The 11,625-nt window shown below is 42.1% G+C and overlaps 1 protein-coding gene across 2 annotated transcripts; it reads left to right on the forward strand.

The window, feature by feature from the left end:
* The first annotated feature begins 692 nt into the window (after positions 1-692).
* LOC137296959 (betaine--homocysteine S-methyltransferase 1-like) lies at positions 693-11,392 on the forward strand. Of its 2 annotated transcripts, XM_067828887.1 has the most exons (7): positions 693-829; positions 2,123-2,313; positions 7,385-7,579; positions 8,977-9,088; positions 9,168-9,346; positions 9,819-9,900; positions 10,504-11,392. In XM_067828887.1, the coding sequence occupies exons 1-7, from the start codon at positions 817-819 to the stop codon at positions 10,785-10,787; spliced, it is 1,056 nt and encodes a 351-aa protein (XP_067684988.1). In that variant the 5' UTR covers positions 693-816; the 3' UTR covers positions 10,788-11,392. The 2 variants fall into 2 exon arrangements, with proteins under 2 accessions (XP_067684988.1, XP_067684989.1); XM_067828888.1 differs by lacking the exon at positions 9,819-9,900 and having other exon boundaries at positions 722-829.
* The last annotated feature ends 233 nt before the right edge of the window (positions 11,393-11,625 follow it).

Genomic DNA, 11,625 nt, shown 5'->3' on the forward strand with positions numbered 1-11,625 from the left:
GTCAACCAGGTCAGTGAGCCTGCGTTCATCTACGAAATGATGTTAAAAGTACGTCATTTCGATAAATGAATGTCAAAATCAATTTGAATTTAAGTAACTAACCTTGAAATTGATATTTTTTTAAAACGTTTGTGATGATTTATGATCATATTGAAAATGGCAATGGCGACAAAAAGGCGCCCATCTCGAAAGAGCATTTACAGAGGGGCTGCACTTTAAGTTTCAAAGTGGGCCAAGTGAAGCAACCTTCCAAGGCTTTGTCAACTAGGGTCTAGGTGATCCCCGGGCAAATGTTTACACGCAAATGTATATAGGTCATCGCTCGTGTATATCTTTAGATGGCACTGACCTACAAAGAAAATTACCTATGGAGCTACAGCAGAATTTTTCCAAAACATAGATGGTAAATATATTGGGAGACATTCCGTTCTGATGAAAAAGAGATTATATGTCTGCTGTTATTGTTGCATCAGCTACATGTTCTCATGATTGCTCAGCTCTAGAATCCATACACACATAAAAGACCACATATCAGGTTTTTATGATGATGACGAGCGTCAGTATGCCTAGGTCCCTATTCTGTATCCCTGTTTCAGTTATGGGTGAGCCCATGTGTGGTGCAACCGATCAATATCGGTAGACGTCATGCACGAGTGACGGTTTTCAAATCCGGTGCCGTATGGAATTAGACCAAACCGACTAGCTGTCGCGATGTCATGACATAACAGTTTAGTCAGGCTACTCGGAGAAGGATCGGGAAAGGTGCTTGAAGCTGAATAACAGAAACCCGGTATTCTCACGACCAAGGATAGCAAAATGCCCAGCAAAAGTAGGTATATCTCTAACAGTTGAAACCTAAAAAGTTGAGCTGAGAAGATATGGGTTTTAACGCTGAGTTCGATATTATTGCATTTATGATATTGCGTGCCTGCGTTCGTTAGTGTGCGTATGTGTCGGTTTTATAGAGCTGGTCCACTGAGAAAAAATGCCACAGTTTAACACGGATTACCATTCCCAGACACATTAAACCATTGGCGATTGGTAGCCTAGCGGTTAAAGTCGCCGTTCGTAACGCCGAAGACCCGGGTTCGATTCACAACATGGGTACAATATGACAAGTCTATTTCTGGTGTCCCCTGCCAAGATATAGATTGAATATTGCTAAAGGGGACGTAATACCATGCTCATTCACACTACACTGCTAACAGTTCATGTTTTGTTAAGTCCAACAGTCAGGCACGGCAACAACAAGTACCATTTATTACGTCCTAGTATACACCAGTGAGGCGGATATTACATGTTAAAGAGCCATGAAGGTTAGTGTAGCCCATCAGCAACCCATGATAGCCATAAAGGGTGACTAACGGGATCGGGTGGTCAGTTCACTGACTTGGTTGACACATGGCATCGATTCCCATTAGCTCAGATCGATGCTCATGCTGTTAATCACTCGATCATGTACAGACAGCCGCCATAAAGCTGGAATATTGCTTAGTGCAGCGTAAAAATAAACTCACTCACTCACTCACATATTAAATAAATCTATGTGCAAGAGTTTACGGAATAGTTAAATATAAATAAAAAAAATTGTACATTCCATCAGACCATCAAAATATAGGAATCTTACTACATCTAGATCACCTATACCATAAACTCTTGCCCCTGATATCGTGTTTGCTTTGTATGCATTGCTCTGTGGGGCAAGTGTCTAATGTATTATATTTCACATGCATGATGATTCATCAAATCACGGTGCTTATGTAAATAGCTGACAACCGGGCTCATTTCTTGAGGAGGCATGTGAGCGTTTGAATAAATGTCTGAGTGAGTAAGGTTTTATGCCGCTTTTAGCAGTATCCCAGCAATATTGTGGCGGGGGACACCAGGCTTGGGCTTCATACATTGTACCCATGTGGAGAATCGAGATCGAGATCGAGATCGAGAGAGAGAGAGAGAGAGAGAGAGAGAGAGAGAGAGAGAGAGAGAGAGATTCATACGCGCGGCATCGTTACCAAAGGAAGCATTCGTTAAATCACCATTTAAAGAATGGCTACCAAAACGCTGTGGGGTAATGTGATCGAAACGCTCACTGGCGGTGACTTAAATATGTTTTCTTTCAAAGGTCTACTTCGGCGTCTACAAGACAAAGAGGATATTGTTGTGGCGGAGGGATACCTGTTTGAATTTGAGAGAAGAGGCTTGCTAAAAGCCGGTGCATTTGTACCGGAAGTCGTCCTTGAAAGACCGGATCTGGTGAAAGGTCTCCACGAAGAGTTTGTCAATGCCGGAAGTGACGTTTGTTTGGCATTTACGGTAATGTAGAAGAAAAGGTGTTTAAGATACATAGTTCCCATCCTCGATATCTCCAGGGTATACGTTCCGAAAAGTCTCCACTATACCCTGGACGCATCTACGGGTCGGCCCGATAATTTTATTACCTCCCTTTGCTGACTCCGCTTTCTCACAGTAGCCAATCAGAGTGGTCGCCGTTATAACCGAATTTGCCAGTGTCAACAAAGGTAACAGTTGCAACTGCAAAGGTTTGCTCGCCGTGCGACTCACAATTTGGGGAAATCATATATGCAACTTTATAGGTCCGAAACCTTTTTTAAAACATATGCAAGAAATCCATCTAATACTTCCAGAGAACCTACGCATGGTTTGTTTACCAAATTTAATCGGTTAGAGAATTTAAAAAGCGAAAGTGAGTTGTGATTGGTTCGCTCAAATTCCCAGCGTAGACACCTGATTGGATAAAAAGCCAGCCAAGGGAGGTAATAAATTTATCGGGCTGAGCCGTAGATGCATCCAGGGTATAGTGGAGACTTTCCGGAACGTAGACCCTGGAGATATCGAGGATGCATAGTTCCAAGCCTGTATCGGTTTCCGTGTTTACAATTAATATGAAGAGATTTACAAATTCTTTCGAACCAAAAATGAAACGCACAAGTCAAAATAAGGAAATGTTAATTAATCTTGAACATGGTTGAAGGAAATTCGATACACGTAGGAATATATGTATAGTAGTCATATTGTCAGTGTTAATTCTGTTCTCTCGTTGTGTGGACACAAGGGGGCTAACACATCAGTACCTGTGACACCAGCCACTGTAGCGGTCATTGCTTTACATTCGCCTTGGACGGGATTGCACAATAATTTTGCATGGAGAATTCATGATAATTCCTCTAGCAACACGTTGCCAAGTCATGCAAGTGTCTAAGGACGATGGCGACATGTACGCACGTATTGTGTGTCCGGTGAATTTCTCGTGATTTTAATGGGGATTTATAATTTCTGATTAGTTTCAAATTAACAAAAGGAAGAGAAAGAAATGTTAGCTTTTAATGGGGATTTATGAGTGAGTGAGTTTAGTTTTACGCCGCAATCAGCAATATTACAGCTATATGGCCTCGGCCTGTAAATAATCGTTAGTCGCCTTTTGTGGCAAGAATGGGTTGCTGAAGGCCTATTCTACCCCGGGACCGTCACGGGTCTAATGGGAATTTATAATTTCTGATTAGTTTCAAATTAACAAAGATAAGAGAAAGAAATGTTAGCATTTCCTTATTTGTAAACTTGAAAACCTGTACATGATTTAGTAAGTTTTGTATCATTTCTGATACCGCAAGTTGGTAGAGTAAGTATGAAATACTTAGAATATAAGATCATATTGCCAGTTTTAAAGCAAACGGATGTACACGTGTTTCCACGAAGTAAAAGCATTTGGTTTTTTTGCCGTCAAACCCCATGCCACCACTTAAACTGCGAAGTGTTATTGTCTGCCGCCGCACTGAATAATACAGTATTCCAGCTGTTCAGTTGTTGTTTAAGTCTGTACTGAACAATCCCGCAGGAACATCGAGCTACGCATGACAATTGTCAACGATGACGATCCAGACAGTTGCCTCTCTCGACCAGCATGGGTTGCTGAAGACAAATTCGAACCCGGACCTTCGGGGCTAATTGGGAAACGTTTTTGGTCAGGGTGAACGAACACTTTTGTGTTTGTGTGAGCTGACCCGCTCGTATTCTTTTATCTCCCTTCGCGCGATGGCAGTGAGTGAGTTTGCTTATACGCCGCTATTAGCAATATTCCAGCAATATCACGACTGAGAATACCAGAAATGGATTTTACACACTGTACCCATATGGGCAATCGAACCTGTGTCTTCGGCGTGACGAGCGAACGCTGTAACCACTAGGCTACCCCACCCACCTTCTGTGACAGGGCAATAGAGGGTCATAGAATGAGAGATGATTTATTATGATCACTCCACAGGCTGATATGACGAAATACCAATGCATTGTACACATTTGCCACCCTCTTAATGGATTATTTAACATATGAAACAGTTAGCTACGGTTGTAACGAATTCAAATGGGCCAATAGTTATTTAGCGACGTATGAATAGTATACGTCTTTCGACTAAAAGATACCGCAGGTGACCTGGGGCTCGTTTTAAGAAGTAACCTGTACTAAAGTAACTGCGCTAAGGTTACCTTAGTGACTTACGATCATCTCAGCGTTTTGTGAAACGGGGCCTTGAACGATATGAAGTCTATGGTTCCGATCAAGTAAGGGTGTGTACCTCTACCTCATTCATAAGCCTATGAAGTTACAATAGCTCATTACGATTATTTGGGAGTCGGGACCCAGTTCACTGACACCTTAAGTTTAAGCATGATCGTTATGTACTCAAGTAACGATCACGCTTAACATAAGGTGTCGCTAAACTAGGCCTCGATCCACCAAGCATTCGTCATGAGCTTATTTGCATGAGATTTCATATTTTTTTTTCGAAACTTGTGTTTCTTTTGCTGTTCATATTATATTAGGCACATAAAGAAACTGTGCATACAAAAATTTAAAATCAAACTTTATCAAACCTGGATCTCAAGGAATTAGTGATGTGTATTCAGCACGCTTGCACAACGTCATGAGGCCATTTGAGTGGTCAACGACAAGTGGCTGCACATTTCAAATGCCACTGGAACACAATTTCTGCACTGGTGAGACACTATCAGAAAACCAATGACATCATCGGCCACGTTCTGGACGTCCACGTGTAACAACGCCAAGACAGGACAAATGGATAAGGGTGACCCATCTTCGCCACAGGTTCCAGACTGCAATGATGACTGCCCGGACCATACCAGGACTTCGCCGTATTCACCCCAACACAGTTCGACAACGTTTACATCATCACGGGATCAGACCACGACGTCCCGCCATACGACCTATTCTGACACAGCGTCATCGACAAACTCGCCGAATGTGGTGCCGAAATCATGTCGGCAGACCCTTGTTTTGGTGGAGAAATGTTGTTTTTACAGAAAAGTCCAGGTTTAACATCGCCCATAGTGATGGACGTCAACGTGCCAATAGACGCTATGCACGGGCATGTGTCTTGGCGAGGAATCGATTTGATGGTGTTCCATGTTCATTTGGGATGGAATAACAGCACGCCAAAGATCTCCTTTGGTGATTGTTCAGAGCAACTTAACTGGTGTTGGCTACAAGGATCAGATTCTTAGACCTTAGGCAATTCCTTTTCTGCAACGTCATGGTCCTAGGTTAACATTCCAACAGGACAATACCCGCCCTTATACGGCAAGGGCTGCTATGGATTTCTTGCAACACGTTGACTTAATGCCTTCGCGTGCAAGTTCACCGGATCTCTCCCCGATAGAGCATGTTTGGGACGACGCCGTCTTCCTCGTCCGCCAGATAACGTCCTTGACCTTGCAACAGAACTGGAGCGAGTCTGGCGCGACATCCCACAAGCCTTCCTTGCCCGTTTGACAGGCTCTATGTGTCGTCGATGCACTGCTGATCTCAATGCCGATGGTGGACATACCCGTTATTGAGCTTGTGACATGGTCGCTTGACCCCTGTCCCGCTTGTTGACTCGCGACATCATTGTGATTGACTTTTCAGTTGATGTTCTCCCGATCCCTCCATTAAAGTGCATATGTACTTTTGACATTTTCATCGTACTTATCAACTGGGATAACATTTTGACAACGCACACTTTCGTTATGTATCTAGTATATAATGAATAGAATCAGTCATCGTTTCACTAATCAGAAGAGAAGAAAAGCAGTTGCAAGATAAGCGATTGTCATACACATTAAAGAAACGCTGAACACCTCGGTTAAATGCGAGCAATGCAAACATATAACAAATGTAATTTTGTTTAGCAATAAAGATTTGGATTTAGGTATATAGCTGAAACATTCACTGAAGAAAAGGAATAAAATAAATCACAGGATAACGCAACGCTCATGTCTACTGAAGGATCGCCGGAGATCCTCGATATAATACGAAACAGCTTCCAACATATTGTTTGGCCATATACTAAACTCTTCAAGCAAAGCAGCAGGATAACGGTAACGGCTTGTTACATGTCACACAGTGCGTTGTTGTCAACGTACCGTGTGAACTCTGCCGATATGCCATGCGTTATGTTTTGCATAATCTAACAAGAATTTGATATATTTTTTTGGCAAGTAAATATGAAATTCGCCATAAATTCCAGGACGCATTGACACTTATGTCATTAGGGTAACGTTTTTTATATTTGTGTTGCATTGCAAGTTTTGTTTTAGCGACATGGTACCAATATCGGGACGGGAAACACCAGAAATAGGCATCACACATTGTAATCATATCGGGGATCAAACTCGGGCCTTCAGCGTGACAAGCGAACGCGCACTACGCTGCCACCCTGCCACCTGTATGAAGATGGTTATGGCGGTAATAATATAGTGTCTGAAGTTGAGAACTGTGAATATTATTTGTATTTTCCCTAAATAGGACAGGTAATACATTCCATTCCCCACTTCAGTGATAGTCACCAATTTATTCATTTGCAATGCTCTGTTTACAATATATTCCCCACGCAAAAAGCCTGCATGAGCGGGGGCTAACCACAGCTGTCGTCTAAAGGGTATTCTGTTTGTTTGTTGTTTAACGCCCCACGCAGCAATATTCCAGCTATGTGAAGTGTTCTGTAACAGTCAAACTTGGACCAGACAATCCATTGATTTAGGAAGAGATAATTATCTTGGCATTTTGGATTTGATGATAAGTATCAACAAAGACAGCGCGCATAACGGCCATAAACGCTGGTAGCCTCTTTAAGACGTTGATTGGTCGGTTGATCACGTTGTTCAAATTGTTCCGGAAAGTTAGATCGTTGCTCATTCTTTCAACCACTAGTTTGTAACACCTGACGGGATTATTTACACGTCGCCACTGTGTAAATATACAGGTTATATTTCTATTTTATTTCTTCAAAGAAGAAACATTTTGTATTTATTCAAACGATTTTCACCAAAGTACATAATTATCGGGTTTGGGTTTTTTTTTTTCATTTTACAGTACTACGGTCACAGAGAGAAACTCAGAGTAATCGGCCGTGAAGGTGACATTGAGAGGCTGAACAGGGACGCGTTGAGGATCGCGAGACAGGTGGCAGACGACACCGGGACGTTGATGGCGGGAGATCTATCCAACACGACGGTGTACAGGAGGGATAACAAGGACGCCATTGAGACGACGGAAGCCATGTTTAAAGTGAGATCAAAGATTTGTTCTGACGTTTAGAAATATTGGTCAGTGAGCAAAGTCTCTCAACTAATACTAACGCGAACTTTAGGGCAATGAAGCCGATTCAATACCGCACAAGAACCAAGTCGCGGGTTCGATCCCCGGCCGCGTCATACCAAAAGATGTTTAAATATGTTACTTGTTGGCCCATGCCTGGCGCTCGGCATTAATGGATACAACAAGGACTGGTGGGCTCGGAGTCAGTATAACGTGTCTGAGTACAGTATTCATTCTCAACTGCGGCATAGTATCTCAGTGAGCTAACACTGTGAAGCCGGTGTCCGGGAAAGCCACATTGGAAAAGTACCAACTGCCGCTAAAGCCACATCTAGTGCACGAAAGTCCCAACGAGTAATAGAATCATTACCGTTATTTCTCAATATAAGCGTCACCCAGTGATCACAATGGAGGAAAATTATTTTAGTGACTTGTCATTTGTTTGTTTAGTTGATATGCGATAGGCGACTTCTCGCATAAGTTTGTAATTAACATTTATGTTTATTTGGTCTTTAATCTTGCGTTTTATACTTTTATTGTAGATCGAATAATCTTAATTCTTATGCATAGAATATGCTCTGAAATAAAGTGATACAAGCTAATGGGTCATTAGAAAAAGGTAATTTCAGCTTTTGTTCTTAAGAAAATTTTATTAGTATTTTATGTATATATGCCTTCATGTAGACTACTTTACATCTTTAATCCTCGCAATGAAACGAGTGCCTGTGGTACAAGTAGCCACACACACGCGGTCGTTATATGAGCGAAATATTCATAAGAACGACGTTAAACCCTTTTTCGCCTCACCAAAGATGACGACCGTGCTAAGCATGCATAGTCAAACAGTCTGTAAAACAATTAAAGCTGCAATTTCATTTATCACGTACATACGGACAAAGACATTTTGAGAGCGTTTACGTTTAGGACCAAAGCTAATAAAACCAGTTAATTCTCCGCAAAGATTTGCGATGACCTGAACGTGAGACAGAAAGTAAAGATGTCACAGGTATATTGAAGACGAGGCAATATCTACTGACATAAGACATTTGTCAACCCACTAGACATAGCTGGGACATTCGAATTAATTCTTGAATTGTGAAAAAAAACAAGGGAGACAACTTCTCCAGGAAATCCCGTGAAGATCCGGGTTAGAATAAATTATTGATCTTCAATAACTAAGGGGATCGGGTGGTCAGAATCGCTAACGTCGTTCACATATGTCATCGTATTCCAGTTGCATAGATCGATGCTCATGCTGTTGGTCACTGGACTGTCTGGTCCCGAATCGCATATATACAGACTGCTGTCACTGAGTGCGACGTTAAACTGCAAACAAGGGAATGACTCAAAGACTATTTTATCCTCAGGAGCAAATCGAGTGGGCGGTGGAGGAAGGTGCCGACTACATTGTTGCAGAGAGTTTCAGTGAATTTGGGGAGGCCATGCTTGCCCTTGAAAGCATTTACAAATATGGAAACGGTAAGACTTCTTAAAAAAATATCATTTCAAAACGGAATAGCTTGCAAACATGCTGTAACATACTGACCTGCATTTCCAGGTCTGCCAGCGGCCATTAGCTTTATTCCCCATGCAGTGGACCAAACGCTCGACGGTTTGGCGTTTGGCGTCGCCTGCCGCAGGCTGGAGGATGCAGGAGCGGCGGCAGTGGGACTGAACTGCGGGCGTGGTCCCAAGACAATGCTGCCTCTCGTAAAGGAAATCAGACAGGCTTGCAGGGTAAAGGACATTCTTAATTTACGTCGACATTTTTTAGCTCATCTCTTGAACATCCCGGTCATGTTGCCTACGAGCACGTTGCAGATACACGTAACCATCAATGCATACCCATAACTGCTCTACTTTCATTTTCATTTCAGACGTATACACTGTACAAGATCAATTTTATTTCATACCATTCTGTATACCATATTGATCTTTATATAGAGTACAGCAAAAGAAAGGAAATTTTCGAAATATTGAAATCTCATCAAAGTAAGTATTCAAGTTTATGTCGTCTATTTGAAAACTTGATTTAAAAATGATGCGTTTCTTTTGCTGTCAGTATAGCATAGAAATATTATCAACCAGGTGAAGTTATCAACTGTCTACTCCTCTGAGATAATTTGTCACGATATACTTTGTTGATCTGAGTAAAACTAATGTCCATTCGTTCGGCTGAAAACATCTTTTAGTTTTGTTTTTGTTTTAGGGGCCTGTAATGGCACTCCCTGTAGCATATAGGACGTGCCCAAAACAGCCGACGTTTCAGTCCCTCACAGATCCCGTGACGGGTTGGTGCTGTGTTGATAATGTTTTGTAGACCTGTGAAGTGCGGGTTAGAATTGGATTTCCTTAACCCATGCTTGTCGTAAGAGACGACTAACGGGATCGCAGTCAGTGTTACGTCCCTTGTACGAGTTTTATTTGCCCGATGTCGTGTCCTAAAGTATTGTGTCCAGTCCAGTTTGACAGGAAATGAACCAACTGACCTGCAAGATCCAGGTTAAATCGTAAGCAGTGACACAACGGGATCAGGTGGTCAGGCTCGCGGACTTGGTTGATACATGTCATTGAGTCCCAATTATCTGGACCGATGGTCATTCTGTTGATCATAAACAAAATATGTTGCTGTTTCGAATGCTTGAGCTGGAATATGTATAGGCTTGTTTTGAGGACTTTAACTGTTTGTCTAGCGTACTTCCGTTTAGTCATTGCAACGCTGTTGTTCGTTCATTAAACACGTCGTGTTGTAAGTCAACTTGTGCTCTTTGAGAAAACCATTATCTTGCACAGGTTGGATCCTCAAAACAATTAATAGAAAACGTTTGTCACTGGAATCCGGGTAAATATATTGACCGATCCGACTCATATATTCTCCCATCTGTCTGTTGAAGGTGCCGTGTCATTTCCGGTCGACCTTCCTGCTCATGCCTGCAGAAGAAGTGAAATTGCCGGATTTGCCCGAGAAGCCAAATCCCTTGGCGTGCAGTACGTGGGACTATGTTGTGGCAACGCTTCTCACTACATCCGGGTGGTGGCGGAGGAATACGGGCGTCGACCCCCAGCGAGTAGATACTCCCCCAATATGTCCCAACACTTTATTTTCGGAAAGAACAAAAGTAGCGAGGATCCTTACAATCAGGCACTGAGGAAGAAAGTTGCAGGCATAACAGGTTAAACGAGGAGAAGCAAATCGCCATTCTTTAACTAAATGCCTTTGAAATACATTTGAGTTACTCAATGCACATGCTCCATCTTAAAGGCACTATTTCACACCGAATTTCTCTAAGAATAAATAACGTATGTCTCTCAATAATGCTGATTATCGGTCCTCTTGGAAGCTACCATATGATATATTTCAAGAAATTACGTGCTTAGACTATAATATTAAATCAAAATGTTCCGATAAGTTCATGCAACTTTTCATTACATCGACTCTCGCGCCCTCTACCTGCCGAACATTGTTTCAAGCGAATACCGTAAAGTTATGTCCCTTGGGGCGCTCTTTACGAATATGGCCACAGTGTTCAGCCGAGGAAGCAGACGCAGATGTCTGGCGAAAAAAACAATCAAACCCATAACACAAAAAAGCATAGGTTGAAGCCACTTGGATTGAAACCAGTCAGCAAACACCGACACTCCGATTGCGACAGTGTTCGATGCACAGAGCAATTGTTTGCATTCCATATGGCAAGTGTTCTTTTGCTTGGAAGCTGTTCGCCTCAAACTTTCAGTTATCGATATGAATATACGGACCGCTGAATAAACGGAGTCTGAGAGCGAGTCTTTTAACGGAGTTATTCAGTAATAAGAAGCCACGTTTGTAATAGCGAGGCAAATTTCCAACTCTTTTCACGTGAAACATATTATCCAGAGTCTTTGAATGGCATTTAGAAGTGGTACACATAAAGAGTTTTTTTTATGGGTGACAAGGTCTTTATTGTGAAGAGTCACGACGTTTCGACGTATATTCTTACTTCTTCATCAGGTAAATGAAACGATGGAGTACACCGAGC

Source organism: Haliotis asinina, chromosome 9 (genome assembly GCF_037392515.1).
Source record: "Haliotis asinina isolate JCU_RB_2024 chromosome 9, JCU_Hal_asi_v2, whole genome shotgun sequence".
Taxonomy (NCBI): Eukaryota; Metazoa; Mollusca; class Gastropoda; order Lepetellida; family Haliotidae; genus Haliotis; species Haliotis asinina.